The sequence below is a fragment of the Eubalaena glacialis genome, chromosome 14 (genome assembly GCF_028564815.1).
Source record: "Eubalaena glacialis isolate mEubGla1 chromosome 14, mEubGla1.1.hap2.+ XY, whole genome shotgun sequence".
NCBI lineage: Eukaryota > Metazoa > Chordata > Mammalia > Artiodactyla > Balaenidae > Eubalaena > Eubalaena glacialis.
The window spans coordinates 52928868-52950999 of NC_083729.1; the positions used below are offsets into that span (position 1 = coordinate 52928868).

A 22132-nucleotide genomic window follows, 5' to 3' on the forward strand; every position below is an offset into this window, starting at 1 on the left:
GCCAAACCTTGGTTTCTTAAACATCCAGAACATATCAAGGTAGGCAATGGGGCTATAGGGTAAGAAAATTACATGTGACCACTGTTGGAAATGGTGACAGCTGTTCTAAACCAAACATGAACTTACAGTTGATTTCAAATACAGCAAACGATTTGGACTTGAAGTCTTGACTGATCCAAGAAAACCTCTTTTTAGGCAAATACCAGTGATCAAATCAAGCTTTTAACAAAGCTGAAGTTTTAAACAAAGTCCTTCAATATTCCTCTTTGAACACATTTAAAAATCTTACCATCTGTTCTAAAATATGACTATTTTATGTATGATTACGTTCTACTAAAATGATGTTAGTTTTTGCCAAAGACCTATAAAGTTAGGAGTACAGCAATTATACCAAGTTGCTGATTCTCCACGAACGTGAGGCACTTCAAATGCTTAGGTTTTAGTCTAGGTTTATAGAAGGCTAATTTAATCCTCTGGAAACAGGTTCATCCAAGTTGGTTTCCTTTTTCTACTCCCTTTTCTATTTCGTAGGCACTCTACACATTTTTTCCTCTCCTCCCACCTTTCTTAAAGGGACTACTTCCAAGGGTTGTTTTACAAGAGTGCAATTAATCAAGAATATGTGCAGTAGCTTTTTGCCCCTTGGTTCTCATTAAGGCTAATTTTAAGCTTTGTTACCCCTAGCCCCTAACCAGAATGAAGAAGATGCTTTTTAACCGCAAATAAAGGTAAAATGTGCGCCAAGCTGTCACAGGAAGGACTTGTTTCTTGGGAACAGAAGGTATCTCAGGAGCATGTTCATTTTATACAAGTGCCGCCTTTACTTAATAACCTTAGAAATAATATTTAGACGTCAACAGGTATCAAACTTCATTTAAAAATGTTACCTAATACTTAAACACAAATAACTACTTTCATTAATATAGGAATAAGTTTGAGCCAATAAAGGGAAAATAAATGTAAACCAAGTTTATTTTGCTTTTTAAGTAGTGTTCTTAAAGCACTACAGCTTGGTAAACAATGTAAATTAGTATAAGTCATCTCAAAAGCCAGAGTTTTGTTTTGTTTTTTAATGAGTTGTTAAAAAGATGCAGCCTATTCTAACAGGATAAATATTTTTAACCATTTCACTTCGAGTTAATGAAGGCTCACAAATGAGCAACACTCCTCATTGAGGAAAACAAAAAGCTGTTGTCGACAAGCGACAGCACACACACACACAAACAAAAAGAACTGTGTAAAAATAACTAACTGTGTTCCCATATTTTTTGAAGTCGCTTTACAATGGGATGATATGCACATGATCCTGCTGCAAACTTGCCAAACAGACTTGTAATACATGTAGCCTAGACAAACAATTCAGTCCAAGAGGTGCTAATTTCAGACAATGCAGCACTATAATAATCCTTTTAACAACGCAATTTGTCTTACTCATTATCTTTTCTTCTAGACTGAAATACAGACTAGAAAGAAAATGCTCCCTAATTAAAAATTGGTATTGTTTACAGGAAAAATTGTATAATTTTGCATTAGAATTTACAAGTATATGTTCAAATTGAATTTGCCTCCTCCCCCATCCCAGCCACAAAATGGGCATGAAGTAAAATTTTTAAAAATGCCTTAATTTCCAACTTCATGCAAACTAAATAAAGATGACCAAACAAAAGCTTAAACAATGGAAGGATATTTCACAGAAAATTTCTTATACAAAAAACACATAAGAAAAAGGGCCACTAGGTGACATTTTAATTTACAAATTGGCATCATTTTGGTCGACAAATATCCAGATGCTGTTTTCATCTGCTAACAAGAGTTGCAGAGGAAAAAAAAAAAAAAAGAAACAGAAAAAGAAAAAAAAAACAAACCCAGCATGACTTCTGACTTTAATCACACATTTCTTCTGGAATTTCATGTGGATTAAGGATGCCAGGGACAGACATTTGAAGTTTATGTTTCTCTTCCTGAGCCTGTCGAAGGGCTGTTTCTCTTTCTTCCAAAAAGAGATCCGATGTATCTTCACCTGCAAACTCCTGTGGAAACAGATAGTTGAAATGTCAACATACTTTAGTAAACTTCAATTCGGAAAATGACTTGCCTTTGGGGAAAAAAAAGTGTAGATAAGCACCTCCCAGTTTACACAAGCAATATAATTTATCCATCAATTATTGAGTTTAAATTATGGTATATTATTTTTATAATTCTACACAATTGAATTAAAAACCAAAGGTGTTAGTTGGGGGGAAAAAAGATTTCACAAGAGGGAGAGTATAATGCCATATACAAAATATACTCCATAAGCAATGATACCAAGAAAGACTAATGATCAACTATAATTGTCCTCATAGCTGTGTTTCAGACAATTTTCATCCTTTATACACTCTCTACTTTATGAATTAGTTTTTCTTTTTACTAATTTTATATTTACAGTAAAAAAAAACAAACAAACAAAAAACAAAACCCAACAACAAAACCTTTGTATTTTGGAGGGAAAAAAACCTAAATATCTTATGTGACCAATTCTTTAACAGACATAGATAACTCATCAACTACTCATGAGTTTTATGGTACTTTTTGTATTTCTTTAAAGCATGATGATACAAGAAAAATCCCTCTTCCCATAAGTAAATGGAGCATTGTAACAGCAGTAAAAATAGGCTGGTTATCTGCTAATTATCATGTTCCCCCTAAAATGAATTCCTTACTAACAAAATGGAAAATCCCAAAAGGAACTACCAATGTGTTTCTTTCACCCATTCCACTCCTTTGAAAATACCTATGGGATTCAATCACAATGTTGCAATAGATATTCTAAAATGAATTATATTAAAAAGTTCCCCCGAACATTTCAAACCTATCTCCTCTTCCTGGCCTTCACTTTGAAAGTGTTTCTTTCTGTAATCAGTCTCAAAAGAGTAAGACTACACATATTTTAAAACCCACTCATTTTGCATTACAAAAAGTGGTCAATTCTGGATGCAAGAATTCAATCAGTATTTAGTCAATACTTCTGCAACTGCAAATAAAATACATACCTTTATCTGTACCAGGAAATCCCTAAGATGTTCCTTGAATGCAGGAATATCCTGATTTAAGCTGAAAAGTCCTGTCACAAAGAGCTTTACTTGAGCACTGCAAGTCAAAACACAATGATTAATTAATTGCTTTAAAAAAAAACTTAAAAATTTAAGTTTATTAAAAACTCTATTTATACTTACTCCTGAAGATGAGGGAATGCAGACTTAAGAAGATTAGCCACATATTCCTGAATAAACATTTGGTTGTTAACCGGATTTCCAGGATTTAATGGTGTACTTATTTTTCCTTCTTCAACCAAATTAAACATATATGCAAGGATAGATGCATGCATTGTCAAACCTGTTGATAAGAAGGACATCATTAACTCCAAGATGTAATAGCAACCGGAACACATATTTTTATGGCTTTAAATTCTTACCAGCAGTATGTGAGGTGTCTGTCACGACAGAAAAGATATGCTGAAGAATATCACAAAAATAAGTTTGATAGAAACTCTGAGCTGCAGCTTCTTCTTGTGCAACATTTTGTAAGAGTGTAAAAAGTATCTGTAAGCCTAAAATACATATAATGCCAACAATGTTATTACATACTGACATTCATGATAGTGTTTCAGCTATTAAACAATTCATTCAAAGTCCATTCGCCCCTCTTTTTTTGCTAATGACAATTATTTGCCTAAATTATCTTGACTCAGTAATGGAGTTAAACTGGAATCAATGTCTGCTAACTTACAGGCTATAATCTAACCATTACCACCTTTCCAGTATTTCTGAAGGTTTAGTTGATTCTCTCTATATTCACTCCAAAAGCAGTGTAACTGAGTAGATTTTTCTATTACATAAAACAGTTACTATTTAAAAGGAAAACAAACCCTCCAACTATAAAGTCTTTTTGTTTTATCCTTAGTTGACCCTCGGTGCCACAGAGGAAAAGCATATGGGGAAAAGGAAACACTGGTGAGGATATGGGTGAGTGATGTTCTCCCTGCCTTGAATCTTATGCCCATCTCCCCGTAACTCAATTCTGCCTATGAACTCACTCTGGATCTGATTAAACTGTTTATAGGACTTACTCAGACCTATCTATGCAATTGATGCATTCAAACAAAACCATGACAAGTGAAGTGATACCTACTTGTCTACCACTATACACCTACCTGTAAGTGCCTGTACACGGACTGTGGGGTTGGTAGGCAAATGAATAAAGAACATCGTTTCTATGTATTTACCTGTATCTGCTACATTCCTCATAGTATGTTTGAAAGCCCAAATGATGGAATCCAAAACAAGTTTAAACTGTGCAGGTGGAATAGCCAGGAATGCTGGGAAACAATGAGAATTGACAGCCTGAAGTAGTAAGAAAAAGTTCGTTCTGTGCTCAGGATATTCTTCAAAGTCCTAAAAACAAATAGTGGGAACAAAATAAAGTTTCGATGCCTGAATTATGTTAAATGGAAGGGGGAAAGCAAGCCCTAATTCAGTATAAATGTTTGGAGTTGTTAGTGGACCCCGTAAGATGTGAAAGTCAAACTCAAAAGATAATAGAATTCACCTGTCAGGGAAGACAAAATTACTATTTATTAGACAAATGAATTACCGAAGTGAAGGAATACAAGTTCACCTTATTATAAAGAGAACTCAACAAAACCCACATAAAGACCGTCATATTTTCTATTAACTCTGAGACTGTTACTACCACTTTTAAGTGACTTTGAGATCACTAATACAGATTAGAAAAATTGTTATCTACTGTGTAAATGTGTACACTTAAATGTACATCTTTTTTTGATTAATATATTTTCCCATTCCTTATAAGCACAGACTACACTTTAAAAAGCCAGTGACTAAAATGCAGCAAGTTTTCAATAAATGCTAGCTGCTATTTGAATAAACAATCTATCAAATTTACTTTTGTAAATTTAAAAAACAAGTATTTTTCTTATCTAGAAGTTCAAATATTTAATATCAGAGCCTAAAGTTTATGCTGTACTCATAGACAGCCATCATTTATGCTTTTAAAAGTGATAAGGACAGGGCTTCCCTGGTGGCGCAGTGGTTGAGAATCTGCCTGCTAATGCAGGGGACACGGGTTCGAGCCCTGGTCTGGGAAGATCCCACATGCCGCGGAGCAACTGGGCCCGTGAGCCACAACTACTGAGCCTGCGCGTCTGGAGCCTGGGCTCTGCGACAAGAGAGGCCACGATAATGAGAGGCCCGCGCACCGCGATGAAGAGTGGCCCCCACTTGCCGCAACTAGAGAAAGCCCTTGCACAGAAACGAAGACCCAACACAGCCAAAAATAAATAAATAAATAAATTAAAAAAAAAAAAAAAAACTTAGGGGGAAATTAAAAAAAAAAAAAGTGATAAGGACATACTGCAGAACCTCCCTTTATGTAACTGAAATGCAAATCACATACCTTATTTATCATATTCAATGTGCATTCAAAAACAGCATCAAATATCTGAGGTATTTCAGCTGTTATATGTCCTCCTAACTTGTTGACAATAATAGCCATAGTACTAAGCACTTCTGGTTCTCTAGCAGCTGGGACATTTCTCTGATAATCAATGAGAACTGCATCCAACAGAGGAGGAACAAAATTTTCAGCTACCTGTTTAAAAAAAACAAAAAAACCACAACTTTTCAATTTTAATGTAGGCACTTACTAACTCTTATTAAGCAGCTAGGTCAATGTCATCTGTAAGATTTAATCTAGGTTGATCATCTGCTGAAAACTGGAAACTCCTGTGCTTTAAAAGTTTTTGTATATTAAAACTTTACCAAGAGAAAGCGAGAAATCACAATAGGCTGAGAAGGGCCATGGACATTGTATAGTTTAAATCTGTAATTATTAAAGGAAACTGGGGCCTGACGCTCTAAGTATTGTGGCAGGACCAGGATTCTAGGAATACTGTATGGGATGGGTAACCTCAAAGTAGAGTCCTCCTCACCAATACTGTACCAAGGTACTCATATCTAACCAAAAGTAGACACCCAGTCAATGATTTTTTTTAATTTAATGAATGCTAGTTCATATTTTAATAATCAGAAATAATAACCATCATTTACTCTCAAAAAAGGAACTGGACTATGCCAGAAAGACTGTGTGTGAGGGTTTCCAAGATTCTCAATAAATATAGTCTTAGTAAGGCGTAACTTCTATGCTTTTAATAGGTTCTCCATTAAGATGTACACAATAAATATAACCATGTTTCATTTAACTGAAGATTACTAGTTAGTAGCGTCCCACCATACAAAACAAGTCTAGTTAAGATTTGAAGGATAAGCACAAAATTATTTTTCCTTTTACCTACTTGGTTTCTCTTAACTAGAACTGATTCTCACTTCTTTTTCTTCCTTCAAGTTTTATTGAGACATGATTAGCGTATAGCGCTAAGTTTACTTACATACATGAAATGATTATAAAATAAGTTTATATTTATGTTAAAACTGAACGTTATATCTTTTGACTGCCTTCATCCAATTTCCCCTCCCCTCATTCCCCCACCTCTGGTAAACACAAATCTGGTATCTTTTTCTATGAGTTCGTTGTATGTTTGTTGATCTACAACACGATGTTACTTCCTGTTACACAGCATAGTGAGTGATTTGGTATTTTTATACATTTCAAAATGATCACCACATTAAGTCTAGTTACGATCTGTCACCATAAAAAGATATGAGTTATTGACTATATTCCCCACATTATACATTTCATACCCATGACTCATTTATTCTTTCCTCCCCCACTCTCACATTTCTACTCTTAACACTGAAATAATTTATTTTCCTACATACTGGATCTGAAGTGTTTGACTATCTTTGAATTCACAGCCCCAAACCTCAACATAAACCTTAGTTGTAAAACATAATGAGACCCTTCTTCTTATTACCACTGATACTCCTGAAATTATTGCCTAAGTTGTTGTAAATTATGAACTTCTCAATTCCTTCAATTCATCCTACTTTTTACTTTCCAATTTTAAATACAGTTCTGATCTCATAAATAATACATGTTTAAAACCTTTCGGTATTTAAGCTTGATACCTTGAGAATTTCCTGAAGAAATTTCCATATCAATAGGAACAATATTGAAAGTTCAAAATTATGAAAGTAAGTAGCACAGTTGTCAGTGCTACTTCCACACAATAGTGATAAACAGGATAGGATTTTTGGTAATGTTTCCAGGATCAAGAAAATGAAAGGTATACAATAACTAAACATAAATCTCATTTTCCCCAAGTTGAGGCATATGGAGCTGGTTTAGTTTCTGAAAACCATTTAAGACTAACAGGAATGAGAGAGCAAAAGAGACTAAACCTTCAACTAGGAAAGTGCTTACTCCCCCCACCACTGAAGAGGCAAACTAATGACAGCTTTGCAAATTGCTCTCAAAGCCATGAGGAAAACAAAAATTTCATCTGAACTCTATCCATGGAAAAATAAAAACGACCCAATCATCTCAGCTATCTTGTTACATCACCAACGCCCCCACCACTAACAGCAATTTCTTTCGAAGATGGTATATATCTTATTATTTTAATGTACTCAAGGACTCCACTAAATAGAATGTTATAAAATAATGCCAGATGTAAACATCTAATTACCTTTAAAATAGCTAAACGCATACAGAATATATGCACATTCTAGAGAATGCAGCATCAACTTTAAAAACAAAAAGCACATCTCACTTACCATCTGTGGATCATTGGACCGGCTCACCCAACCAGATATTAACTTTAAAGTTTCCCTTTTTACTGTTCGCATACTTCTAATCAATGGTTGCTTTGTAACCATCTCACCTAAAAAATACAATCAGGTGGAATCCAACTTAACAACTAAAATTCTACACTGGCAGTTACATGTACTTCAGACACTATTAGTTCCCATTTACCATTAGAAAACTTAAAGACAAGAGTACACAGATGAATTTCCTGGGAAAATAAACTAAGACTAATTTTACAGGGGAAAGGGGCATGTGAGTGGTTAAAAAAATTGTCTAGGATTGCCTGAAACACGGGACGGATTAATTTAAATCTGTGAGAAGTGCTGAATGCTTATGCCACGGCAGTGAATGCAGAACTGACTTATTAATACATCATTCCATAAGAATTCAGAATCGCTTACCATTAGCTTGAATAGCTGCAGAAATATTTTCACTGAGGCACTTGTACACATTAAGCATATCTAAATAAATTCTCCCAAGCTGAATCACAAACGGGTGTCCAACCGCTTTGCAGGCTCTCACATTTGTTTTCAATATGCTACCAAGTTGCTTGACTGTTTCAGGATCTTTAAGTATATCCACATTCTGTGAAGGACAAAAAACAACTCCATTTAACATATGAGAATTATTCTTGTAGCTAAAGCAAAAAACATTACCCACATTACTCCAAAGCACCATCACATTTATAATGTTAAATGGTGAAACTAATGCAAAAGTCTGCATTACTAAAAATAGAGCAAAATATTCCCAATTTTCCATCAAAACAGAATAAAAATATTACAATTTTTCTCAATGTGCAAAAGTACACATAAAAGCACTTACGGATCAGATATACATGTCAAAGGTACTAAATTTACTACTTCTGTAAATATAATTTTCTCAATTTCCATTAGAACTTTTACAAAAAGTAATAAAACTTACTTTGGTTGCTTGCTGGATTATGCTATCCCAAACCTGATTAGGAAGCAGCATGTATTTTTCTATCAAATGTTCTTGTACTGTTTGGTCTGTTTGTGCACCAATCATGTACCCCACAGCTTCATAAAATGTATGGACCTATGTTAAAAGGCAGACATTTTACTTGCATGCATCATAATAAGGAAAACCACACACAAACAATCCACATATACACTTAAACTAATTTTGTTAAAGTGTCAGAAATAATTTATATTAAGTAGGAAAACAGCCTAACAAACTTTTGGTTGAATTTCTGCCTCACTATAAGAACCTAACCACAGAAACACTTGAACTGAATTCAAGAGTGGCTTTCTTTCTATTCCCATTAATAAATTCTCATTAAAACTGTAGTTACTTTCTAAGAAAAATATGCTTGCTGATCCACATACCTGTTGAGGCTGAAGATCACAAATTATAGTGTTAATGTTGTTCAAAATCTCATCAATAAATGGCATTACTTCTCCAACTTGAACCTGAACAAAATGCCTGCGGCACTTTTGAGCTATTTTAATGAAAGTATCACAAGCCATGTCCTGGACTCCATCATGGGTCTCTTAACAAAACAAAAACAATTATCAAAAAAATTTTCTAGAAAAATTTTCCATTTTTTATTCAGCAAAAGTAACTAAATAAAATATATTAAGCAAATAGGATTTACCATGCATGAATTCAAAGAGCTTGTTAACTACAGTCTTCAAGAATTTCCAGTGAGCTCTTAAAAATCGTGGATATTGACCTACTATGTACATGATATTTGATGCAATAATAGCTTTATTATCTTTGCCTCTTTTCTGTTCACATAATCCTAGTAGATCCTGTAAAATAAGACAAATTTCAGTCATTTGTAATAAAATACACTTAGCTGAAGTTCCAGTTCATATCTATCTCTTACATACCTTTATAACAGTAACAAGAAATCGTTTTTCATCCTCTTCATGCATTGCTCCACTAATGGAGCCTATCGCCCAACACAATGTATTCAAATTTTTCCATGACCACTCCGTACCATTCACTTGATTGTGAAGCTTCTCAGTCATTATTCTTTCTGTATCTACATAATCCAGATGAGTAAGATAAACTACAAGGAAGGAAAAAAATTCCAAATGTTTCAAAATGCAAAACTTAATGAGCAAAAAGATTTTTACTAAGACTAATAGTACATTAATAAGGATGGCTATTAACAGATTGAGAACCTAAGCGTGCCACATTTCCTAAAAAAGTATTTCCACCCTAAACTGAATTACAAAGATAAAGATTAAATTAACAGTATTTATTAACTTACCTAATGTTTCTCTCATATTCTTATACAAATTTATGGAATCTGTATCCTTCATGAACTCTCTTACAACTTCTCCCTGATCATTTTCTACAACTAATACTTCCTCTGGTTTAGCCATTCGACTAACCATCAGTAAACGGACCTATTCAACAATAAACAAGAGAAACAAATCTGTCAGATCTTTGAAATCAGTCACATCAAATGTAACCCCCACTCCCACTTAACACCAACATACCAAACAAAATTATTCCCACAATATAAAAGAATAAGTAACATGGATAAAAATCAATTGTTAACTTTCTTGCATCTCATTTGCATTCCTAAGAAACTCACAGGAGGTGGCTGGATAGATTTAGCCAAAAAATAAAAGCCAGTATTTGCATTTGGTCCCCCAAACCACAGGAAGCACACTCAACCACCCACTATTGTTACCTTGGACAACACAGGCAAATACAGCTGCCTCCTGGGAGGAACATCAAAATGTTGACTTCCAGATAGCAATGGAGAGGCAGATGTTGAGAATGGGCTCTCTCTATAGAGTTCAGCTGCCAGGTGATTCCAGTACTCAAGACAAATCTTAAAGATTTCAGTTTCCTCTACTTCGGATACCAACAACATATAATGAAGGGCCTACACAGGAGACCAAAACTATTAAAACAATCCTTAGACGTTACTAACCAACCTCAAACTGCTTTCCATTTGCTACGTTAATAGGAAATAAAAACTCATGTTGCATTCTGTACAACTCTGACATTTCATTATTCATCAAATAGACAACAGAAATTCTCTAGGAACAATTGTGCTTTCTTCTGACATGTCCTAGGACGCGTCAAGAAACTTACGTGATTGTAAAAAGGTATGGACATTAAAAGACATTTGGTAATAGCAAAAAGGTAGAAATAATCCAAATGGGGCTTCCCTGGCGGCGCAGTGGTTGAGAGTCTGCCTGCCAATGCGGGGTACATGGGTTTGAGCCCTGGTCTGGGAGGATCCCACATGCCGCGGAGCAACAAAGCCCGTGAGCCACAACTACTGAAGCCCGCGTGGCTGGAGCCCGTGCTCTGCAACGAGAGAGGCCACCGCGGTGAGAGACCTGCACACCGCAATGAAGAGCGGCCCCCACTCGCCGCAACTAGAGAAAAGCCCACGTGCAGCAATGAAGACCCACCGCAAACAAAAATAAATAAAATAAATTAAAAAGAAAAATCTGAATCATTAAAAAAATAATAATAATAATCCAAATGTTCAACAGATGAACGGACACAAAACTCAATGTATATCCATACAAAGGAGTATTATTCAGCCATGAAAGGGATTAAGTACTGATACATGCTGTAACATGGTAACATGCTAACTGAAAGAAACCAATGACAAAAATCAGTATGTTATGATTCCATTTTTATGAAAGGTTCAGAATAGTTAAATCCATTGAGATGTAAAGCAAATTACTGGTTGCTAGGGACTGGAGGGTAGAGCGGATTGAGGGAGTGGCTGTTTCAATGGGTACATCATCCTTTGTGGGTGATGAAAATGTTTTGGAATAGGTAAATGGTTGACAACACTGTGAATGTACTAAATGCCACTGAATCAAACAATTTACAATGGATAGTTTTATGTTATGTGAATTACATCTCAATTTTAAAATAAGGTCTTTAGACTTTCCATCTTAGAAATGACAAATCCGCACACGCTTTAGGAATTTAATTTTCATTATAAATTATTGATCTGGTATTGAGTAGAACACAAAAATCGTGACACTTGGCTTTTAACAACTATAATTCAGAATTGACAACATATATTTACATTGCACAGACAAGTAACAGGTAAGAAGATATTTTAAAAGGTATAGGAATTTTTAGAACAAAGGTGTACTTTAAGTTTTTATTATTAATTTCAGAAGCCAAAGGCTCCACAAAGCCTACCTCCATGAGTGTTTCCCTGAGATTTAATCTTTTTTCTATAAGTTGACCATGTTCTTTAAGAAAGGTGCAGAGAAACAAACTGAGATTTTGAATAAAGTTCTGTTCATCATCCTTTCCATTCGAGTATGCAAGTCGAATATTGGTATTTAAAGGAAGCATCTGCAAGTTTAAATATGGATCATAACCCCTTCATTTTAAAAACAACAAAGATACCACATTTAAGTTCTAAGTTTCCACCACCCTTTTACTAATTTTAAAATATACGGAGTGGGACTTCCCTGGTGGCGCAGTGGATAAGACTCCAAGTTTCCAATGCAGGGGGCCCGGGTTCGATCCCTGGTCAGGGAACTAGACATGTATGCCACAATAAAGAGTTCACATGCCACAACTAAGGAGCCCGCCTGCCGCAACTAAGACCCGGTGCAACCAAATAAATAAATTTTTTTTAAAAAAACAACAAAAAAACCATATGGAGTTAAACAGCTTATTCTTCCCTAGAATGCCTTGGTCTATTATATCCATTTTTGTAACATTCTGTCCTAGCTTTTGATTTTTTTAAAAGTTGCAAGTAGTAAAATTTCCTCAAAGATTATGCTTTGAAATATTCCCTACATCAGAGTTTTCCCACCTAGTGTTATTAAAAATGTAAAAATAGTTGATTCAGATCTCGAACATATATAGTAATGTAGTTTTATGATTAACCTTCTAGATAATTTCATATACACCTAGTCAGACTAACACTTGGCTAATCCCTTCATTTAAGAGATGAAAGGTCAAAGGCAGAACTGATATTAAACCCCAGGTTACCAAGCCTCTAAATTCTGTAGAAATAAATTACCATGACACTCCCAGAACATCTACTTCAAGGAATTTTCAAAATGTTCATAAAAATTTCTAGCTTACCCTTCATTTTATATAATAAATGTACAATCACATTACAGCTGATCTATTTATGGTAAGCTGTGCTGAAATGGTTCAACTCAAACCCAACTTTTTCTAAGGCACTAAAATTGTTTAGTCAGTTTTTAAGGGTGTTGTATTACCTGTTTTAGCTGCATCATTGTCAGCGTAAATAGCGTTACAAATTGTTCCTCATACTGGCTTACACTCACACCAGCGATCTCAGTGAGGCACTTCAGAGAGACATTTCGAAACATTGGAACATTCAGGAACTATTTTAATTTAAAAAAAGTGGGTGGGGTGGGGGGGGGGAAGGAAGCATAAAATTAAATGGCCTGAAGCACTTTACTTAAAATTAACAATTAAAAAAATAATAAAGGATTTAGAAATCAGGAACACAGAGGAAAAATATCAGGCAAATAGGTGGTGATAGGGTTTTTTGGCACATGTATTTTAAGGAAATTTCGTTATCCATCCAATAGACAGTAAATGCTTTAGAAGAATACTGTGTTTTCTTCTGATGTGTCCTCAGACACTTGGAAAACACAAAGTTGCTTAGAAACTTTCCCCACAATCTATTACATGACTTTTAAAGACATCATGTTTTCTGTATAATCTAAAAAGATTATAATTGTTTAGGATTTTAAGAGATGGACAATGTACCTAGGATTAATAAGGTGTGGAAAAACTGGCTCTTTCATATTTAACTATTGAGAAGGTATAAAAATAGCCTCCCATTAGGGGATGGCAATTTGGTAAGCATCAGAAGCCTTAAAAATGGACATACCTATTGATCCAATACTTACACGTATTAAAATTTATACCAAGTAAATATTTGGACAAGTGCATAAATGTCCAATATTTCCTGCACTACTGTTGACAATGGCAAACAATTTAAAATAAACTGTCTATGGATAAAATGCTGGCTCTAACACAGTAAATTCAGATTAGAATATGACCATATCAAGCCCTCAACTACAAAGCCCCAAACGTAAGTTAAAATAGTATGCTTTTATAAGGTCTTGAATAAATACATAATTTACTCATTATATCTGATTAGAAAACATCTGGAAATATAACCAGTTGGTAACTATCTCTGGATGAACAATTATAAGACTTTACATAGGTATTACATCCTACTGTAACTAAAAGGAAACCAAATTCATTATTAGTTGTTCACATAGAATTTGGGAGATTGCCTGGTACGAGTGGCAGAATCATAAAATTCTGACACTGTTTTTAAGAATTAGTAGCTGAAACTACAGAAAAGTTTTCTGAGCAATTTCCTCATCTCAGAAACAAGGTTGATTATGGCTGTGAATGTGGAATGGTTTTAATATTCAAAAGAGCATTACAAATTAAGAAAATACACACCACTATTCAGTGATAAATATAACTGAAATGTATTCACTATACCTTATAAATTAATGTGCTGATTAACTTGGTCTCAAAAATATATCCAAGCGGAATCCAGTTAAGAAATCTGAGCAACGTTTCCAAAGTTGCATGTACAAGTGGAGCATTTTGGGAATTTTCCTACAACAAAAACATGATTGTAAATTATCACCTTCCTATATAATTAATTATTTTTAAAAATGAAATTAAAAGCACTTACCATCACAAACTGACAAAGCTGAAAAATTTGTGAGAATTCATTGCACATGCTAAAAAAAAAAAATTGATCAGTTTAGAACACACATAGAAATGAATACTGTAATTACATACTAACAACATTTCAGCAGCCATTGAAAACTTGAGTTACTTCTATTTATAAACACAGATATCAATAACTTCATCGAAAGTTACAAAGCTATTAAAACTGTGTAAATATCACTCTTAAAACTCACCTATAAATAGCACTTAATTTCATTCTTGAAGGTTTGGTTTTCATGTCATCCTTACTCTATTTGAATAATTTCAATCAATCTCATCTTTTATTTATTTTTTAAAATTCGGCCACACCGCATGGCATGTGGGATCTTAGTTCCCCAACCAGGTATCGAACCCACGCCCCCTGCAGTGGAAGCACGGTGTCTTAACCAATGGACGGCCACGGAAGTCCCTCAATCTAGTCTTTTAAATCAAGACAGTCAAAACAGAACTCTCCAAAATGAGAGAAGTGGTGTTCGATATATCCCCAAACCTAAAATGTGCTTATACACCAAACCAGAGAAGAAATCCTAAATTCTGAAGCTAGTCTGAACACATAAAGGTAAAACATTTCTATTTCTGTTCCCTAATGACTAAACACATTTTTATTACTATGTTGAAGAAAATAAAATCTGGCATGTTCCTGGTGTTAACTATAGGGAAACTGATAAAATGTAGGAACATTAAGAATAAAGTAGACATTTGGACACAAGTCATATCCTTGGACCTATGATTAACTAGACATCATATAAAACAGATTCCAAAGAGTTTTTTGGGAATTCTTAACCTATATTCCTTCCACATGACATGCATGAAGTTAATTTTGCTATAATGTCATACATATTTTTCAAGCCTCCATTATTTAGAATATTAGGCCACTTTAGCACTATTTAAATTTGTAGTCAAAAAGAATTAAGTGTATTAACTTTTAATAATCATAGTTCCTTAAAAATTTACAATCTACCTCCAAATTCCTTGAAATTGCTAGAGAAATTACTTAAAAATTCCAAAACAATTACTTGCCTGTCTTTTAAATGCTTAGCTTTCACTTGTGTTATCTGTCCACTAGAGAAATCAAATACTTCTTCACTCAAGAGTTTCAGAATCACCATATTATTCTGACAGAGACTTTCACTGGTCCTACTTGCTCCAACAATGTCACTGATAAAAGTTGGCCAATGTTTTGGCCATTCTTGTTTCAGTATCTAAAATAAGATAGGAAATGTTAATTTCATTTCACTTGTCAATGGTAAAGAAAACAAACTTCATAGAAATTGTGTGATACCAAAAGCAGGAGCAAATATCAACCACCTTTCATTTTCTTCCCCTTTATTAAGACAGGAAATGTGCTGCTCTCTACAGAATGTACTGAGTAGAAACTACAACACAAAGTTCTGTCTCAAGTGCCCTGTTCCTCCTCTCAATTATCCTGATTCATCTAATCTAGCTCTAATGTGTATGCATATCAATATTTGCCAGATATGTGCAAATTATCCTAAGAGACTGTAAGATCTAACTCTAAATGATAAAAAGGTGATGGGCAGGGAAAGATATTTTCTTTGGCTGGAATCTGGGCCTTGAAATATAGGTAGGGTTTGGAGATACAAATTTGGAAGAAAAGAAGCATTACATTTGGGGACAGAATCATCTTTGACCAAAAGCCTAATGGACTGTATTCAATTTTAAGGTCTGTACTGTTGATTCTGTATGCTAGGGATTTCCCAACAATATTCTGTAACAGCACCTGTTAAGTAAGAGGTAAGCAACTTAACCTCTTTGGACTCCTCCCTCTTCCCATTCAGAGATACGCTAACAACAAAAAGTCCTCAATAAAAGCCAGTTTAACTTACTGAAAATCCAAGTGTTTAGGAAAACCCAATGTTTCTATAACTTATTAAATTAAAAAAAAATCTGTTTTTTCCCTCACATACTAATTAATGTTCTCAAGAAATTTTTTGGACGTATTATAAAAGGTAGGTAAACTTAAAATTTCTAAAGTTACACATATAGAAAGATTAAAAAACAGGCTAAGTATAGAGATCAATTAAAGGGATGCTTGAATTCAAAGGCAATTTTTTCAATGAATTAATGAGACTGAGATAGTGGACATGGAAAGGAAACATGCACAGTATGAGACAGATGAGAAAAAATTTTTTTTATTTTAATAGATCTTTATTGGAGTAACTGCTTCACAATACTGTGTTAGTTTCTGTTGTACAGCAAAGTGAATCGGCCATATGTATATAAATGTCCCCATATCCCCTCCCTCTTGAGCCTCCCCCCATCCCACCCCTCTAGGTCATTGCAAAGCACCGAGCTGATTTCCCTATGCTATGCTGCTGCTTCCCACTAGCTAACTATTTTACATTCGGTAGTGTATATATGTCGATGCTACTCTCACTTCACCCCAGCTTCCCCCTCCCACCTTTTGTCAAGTCCATTCCCTATGTCTACATCTTTATTCCTGCCCTGCAACTAGGTTCATCAGTACCATTTTTTTTTTTAAGATTCCATATATATTCATTAGCATACGTTATTTGTCTTGCTCTTTCTGACTTAAGTATGACAGACTATAGGTCCAGCCACCTCACTGCAAATAACTGAATTTCGTTTCTTTTTATGGCTGAGTAATGTTCCATTGTATATATGTGCCACATCTTCTTTATCCATTCATCTGTTGATGGACATTTAGGTTGGTTCCATGTCCTGGCTATTGTAAATAGTGCTGCAATGAACACTGTGGTACATATCTCTTTGAATTATGGTTTTTGCAGGGTATATGCCCAGTAGTGGGACTACTGGGTCATATGGTAGTTCTATTTTTAGTTTTTTAAGGAACCTCCATACTGTTTTCTATAGTGGTTGTAACAATTTACATTCCCACCAACAGTGCAGGAGGGTTCCCTTTTCACCACACCTTTTCCAGCATTTATTGTTTCTAGATTTTTTTGATAATGGCCATTCTGACCAGTGTGAGCTGATACCTCATTGTAGTTTTCATTTGCATTAGATGAGAAATTTTTTAATCAGTTCAATCCATATTGGAGCCAAAGAAGTGAAGGTTTTACAGTACCGTATTTGATGTTTCCTACCAAAGCATATTAACAGTTTTAAATGCTAGACAGCAGGCTAACTATTGTAATTACTGTGAAGATTACTATCACTACTCTGCAAGATGTTAGTTTAGTTATTCGATAAAAGTAGGTTAGACTATTTTGTTCCACCACTCAGCCTGAACTGAAGCACTTAATCCTTTCTCAGGGAAACAGTGTGTCAACTAAAAACTTACCTGAACAAGAATCATATTTAATTTCCCGATATATACCTTTTCCTTCTAAGAAAAGAAAAAAGTTTAGATTAAACGAGGACTTAAAATAGATACATAAATAACAAATGTAGGCAACCCACACCCCCATAGAGAGGAAAAAAAAAATGACTGCAGATCTACTGTAAATGATTGTGCATATATGTGTCTGTATGTCTGTGACAGAAGTGGGTTTAAGTTGAAGACCCAATATTTAAATGATTTTATACTCTCACAATAATCTGCAAAAAAGCTCTTACCTCTACACAAGTTGGGTCAGATGACGTCTTGATAATGAGGCCAACAACATATTTTTTTATCCCTATTAAAAAAAAATTATTCAACACTTTCACAGCATGCTAATAAATCTTCAGGAACCAAAAAAACTGGGGGTGGGGGAGGGCACAGTAAAGTCAGATGATACACCTGAATCCCATCGCCAATTATGGCATTTTTGAAAAATGCCAATTAGTTTAGTGTACTACTCCTTTAAATTTTTAGTTTTTGTTAAACTTTACAAAATATTGGTTTAACAATTACGAACTACTGTATTCTAAGATATTCTTTAATGTTAGACAGTCAAGTATACCAAGCTGTGATCTTTAAATTAAAAACGAAACAAAACAAAAAACCCCATAAAGGACTAAGGTATTGTTCATTTAAATAAACACATTATTTTTGTGGGTTAAAACTACAAAAACCTTGACGACATAACTTTGTGAGCACTATAAATAAGTTTATGTAAAATATTTATAAATCAGGGTCAGATGTTAATCCTTTTCAGATTTATTTTAATTATAGCATTAAGCTAATCCTATAAATAATTTTAACTTGTTTGTCCTACAATGTAGAAAAAAATAGAGTTAAGGAGGAAGTTTTTATTTGTAGTATTCTTTACTTAAGGGTACCTTAATAGTATAATCTGTTCTTCAACAGTTAAGACTTCATGCCTTTTATTCTTTCAACAGTTGACTTCATGCCTTTGATTTTAATTTGCATCATTCAGAATTTACTTGGCATCTACTACAGCTCCCCTCAAAATTTAAAGTAATGTGGTACACTTACATTAACATACCCAAAGGGTCTGAAACAGAATCCCTAATCCAAATTATTTTTTCCCACTACAAAGAATAAAGACTACTCTTACATCTGTTTAATAATTTAGGTTTTGCCACCAAATGACTTATGAAGATTTTTGAATTTTCAAAGCTATCTGAACTTCAAAAATACAGATAAAGGTTTAGTTAAACTGTGTGTACCAAGTCTCATCTAACAAATCTACAACACTGGACTCAATATCCACTGAGAAGGAATATGCTAAGAAATTTACCCATAAGGAGTTAGCCAGAAATTTAGTCAACTTGAAGGCAACAAAGTGCTTATTTGATTGTAAAATTACCTTTATATAGTAATCTTCATGAGCTAAAACAACCTTCAAAAAACATTAATAATTTCCTAATTGCAGAAAAATTTCATAAGTACAATAAAGCCACAAAGTAAGGGTTATTCATCAACTGAAAATGTAATGTTAAGTATTAAAAACGTTCACAATATAAGAATCATTTAAAAAACCTGCCTGCCAGGTGCCAAAAATTTAATTGTTATATACAAACACATACAATCTACTGAAAACTATGTTATCGACATTTTTAAAATTTCTACATTAGGCAAAGACCACAGTACTAATTGTTGCAGACAAGATCCACCAATGAATGAATGCTAAAACAAATAGGCAACACTTTCAGGAGAAATGCATTATCTGCATACTGTCAAATTATCTTCCCAAGATATTTTTCACTTTCAAAGTGGAAAATAGTAATCCTGTAAACAGAAAACTAGTGAGCACCAACATAACTGATAAAGGTTAATAATAAATGAATAATTAAACATATTGACATCATGTACCCCTGGTTTGGTGGACTGAGGACACACCACCTGTGTGGTATTCTTGCCCCAAAATATTGAACCCCAGTCTAATCATGAGAAAACAACAGACAAACCTAAATTCAAATATACTACAAAATAACTGACCAAAACTCATCAGTGTCAAAGACATATCAAGCAGAAATTAAGAACTGTCACAGATTAAGGAGACTAGAGACACAACTAAATAAATTGTAGACTAGGAAAAGGACAAGAGAGAAAACTTGTGAAATTTGAATTAAGGTCCATAATTCAGTTAATAGTACTGAACCAATGTTAAATGTTTGGTTGTGATAATTTTATTATGGTTGTCTAAGTTGTTAAAAGGATAAACTAAGAGGTGTAAGTACATTCTGTACTTTTTGGGTCAGTGTTTCTATTGTCTAAAATTATTTTTAAAAAAAAACAAGAGGCTTTGTGGACACACAAAATAAAATCAGATCTAGATTCAATAAGGTGATTAAAACAAACAAACCGACGAGAGGAACAAGTTTTATTTTAAAATGAGTGCTAAATCATACCATTTAGTTAGGTTAACCCACACAACAATCTCATGTCCTTAATATCCACTAGATCAAATCAAAACAATTCTGATATTGTTGACCCTCCTGTTCTTTACAGATGAATTACTATCATTAAGGCCCCTAAAAACTTAAGGAACCAAGGGGGGAAAGTGGCCGGGGGGTGAGATGAATTGGGAGATTGGGATAAAATAGATAACCAATAAGAACCTGCTGTATAAAAAAATAAACAGAATAAAATTCAAAAAAAAAATTAAGGAAAAGGGCCATTATAAACAAATAAAAAAGCACCCCTCTGACACCTCTAATATAGGCAAAAACGTGGTTTAAACAAAACCAAAAATACAGCCTACTCTCTTAGATTAAATGACTGACAATACCAAGTAATAAGAGAGTCAAAAGTTTTCTTCTAAATCTGTCATAAGGAACAAGAGTAGAACTACAATTCCTGCCTCTGGTTGAAACATGTGTGAGTCTTGAGGCTTTTCTCAGCCTCCGAGAATAAGAAAACAGGATCAAACTGATCCTTCACCCTTCTGTTATCAATTAAATCAATTAAATACCTTCTCTCCCTTTTTTTAGAGGCTTCTGAAATTCACCTGTAGATGGAGCAAAGAGTAAAAGATGAAAGCAGGAAAAATGTGAAATAAGTAGTTTAAAAAACCCAAAAAACTACAAGGATCTCACAGACAATAAAGTCTCTGAGACTTTAAAAAGACTTTAAAGTCCCTTAATTTAACGTCACTCTATAATGATCAGTACTTCCATCCATCCAAAGCATTGAAACTATACGTAAACAACACCTTTTTGATCAAGTACTGCTGCACACAAGTGTCTGTTTAGAATCTCCTACTGCTATGTAGCTTATCTGATTAAGTACCATAACTCCTTTCCCCAAATTCCTTCCCATGGTTTACCCAGAATTAAAAAAATAAAAGCAGTTCAATTAAGAACAATTTTACAATTGTGAACTGAACCTTTAAAAAAGAAATGGTGGGAGTTCCCTGGTGGCCTAGTGGTTAGGATTCCGGGCTTTCACTGCGTGGCCTGGGTTCAATCCCTGGTCAGGGAACTAAGATTCCACAAGTCACGCGGCACGGTCAAAAAAAAAGGTGTCACACGTATCAAGGGAGAAAAGTCAAATGTTTACAAGTAGCAGAGAAAGCTCAGCTTCTAAGATTTAACAGAAAATACTTCAATCCCAGTGTCTATTTATTCTTTGTGCCAAAAGAATCAGTCGTCTGCCAGTTGCAAAAGTGACATTTATGTAAAACAAATTTCTTAAAACAAGAACTACCTTTACAAGATTTCATATCCAATAAAAACTATACTAATCAGAAGTTAACTGTTCCCAATTATTCAGAAAGTGTATGTGGGGCTTCCCTGGTGGCACAGTGGTTGAGAGTCCGCCTGCCAATGCAGGGGACATGGGTTCGAGCCCTGGTCTGGGAGGATCCCGCATGCCGCGGAGCAGCTGGGCCCGTGTGCCACAACTACTGAGCCTGTGTTCTAGAGCCCGCGAGCCACAACTCGTGGGCCTGTGAGCCACAACTACTGAGCCCATGTGCCACAACTACTGAAGCCCGCGCGCCTGGAGCCGGTGCTCCGCAACGAGAGAGGCCACCGCAATGAGAGGCCCGCACACCGCGACGAGGAGTGGCCCCCGCCTCCCGCAACTAGAGAAAGCCCGGATGCAGCAACGAAGACCCAATGCAGCCAAAAATAAATAAATAAAATAAATAAATTTATTAAAAAAAAAAAAAAAAGAAAGTGTATGTGAAGAGACTAGGATATTCCTTCCAGCAGCCTTCTAAGCTCTTCCTTGGGAATAAGGAAAACTTGAAATATATATATATTAAAAAAAACAAACTGAAGAACATTTCACTGAAGAGTTCTCATACATAGTTCGTAT

General features: G+C 34.6%; 1 protein-coding gene across 6 annotated transcripts in view; it reads right to left on the reverse strand.

Annotated features, from left to right (window-relative positions):
• Window positions 1-1017: 1017 nt before the first annotated feature.
• XPO1 (exportin 1) overlaps window positions 1018-22132 on the reverse strand; it is a 163848-nt gene continuing 142733 nt past the window's right edge. For all 6 annotated transcript variants that reach the window (XM_061210925.1, XM_061210923.1, XM_061210922.1 and 3 more), the window contains 21 exons: window positions 18037-18098; window positions 17762-17806; window positions 15496-15677; window positions 14438-14486; window positions 14239-14358; window positions 12966-13094; window positions 11923-12081; window positions 10433-10630; window positions 10004-10142; window positions 9618-9799; window positions 9380-9536; window positions 9111-9274; window positions 8686-8820; window positions 8166-8349; window positions 7734-7840; window positions 5455-5649; window positions 4265-4433; window positions 3455-3589; window positions 3216-3375; window positions 3033-3129; window positions 1018-2030 (listed from right to left, as the gene is read on the reverse strand). In XM_061210925.1, coding sequence (XP_061066908.1) covers window positions 1884-2030; window positions 3033-3129; window positions 3216-3375; window positions 3455-3589; window positions 4265-4433; window positions 5455-5649; window positions 7734-7840; window positions 8166-8349; window positions 8686-8820; window positions 9111-9274; window positions 9380-9536; window positions 9618-9799; window positions 10004-10142; window positions 10433-10630; window positions 11923-12081; window positions 12966-13094; window positions 14239-14358; window positions 14438-14486; window positions 15496-15677; window positions 17762-17806; window positions 18037-18098 — 2915 coding nt within the window. In that variant the 3' untranslated portion in view covers window positions 1018-1883. The remainder of the gene's footprint in view (window positions 2031-3032; window positions 3130-3215; window positions 3376-3454; window positions 3590-4264; window positions 4434-5454; window positions 5650-7733; window positions 7841-8165; window positions 8350-8685; window positions 8821-9110; window positions 9275-9379; window positions 9537-9617; window positions 9800-10003; window positions 10143-10432; window positions 10631-11922; window positions 12082-12965; window positions 13095-14238; window positions 14359-14437; window positions 14487-15495; window positions 15678-17761; window positions 17807-18036; window positions 18099-22132) is intronic.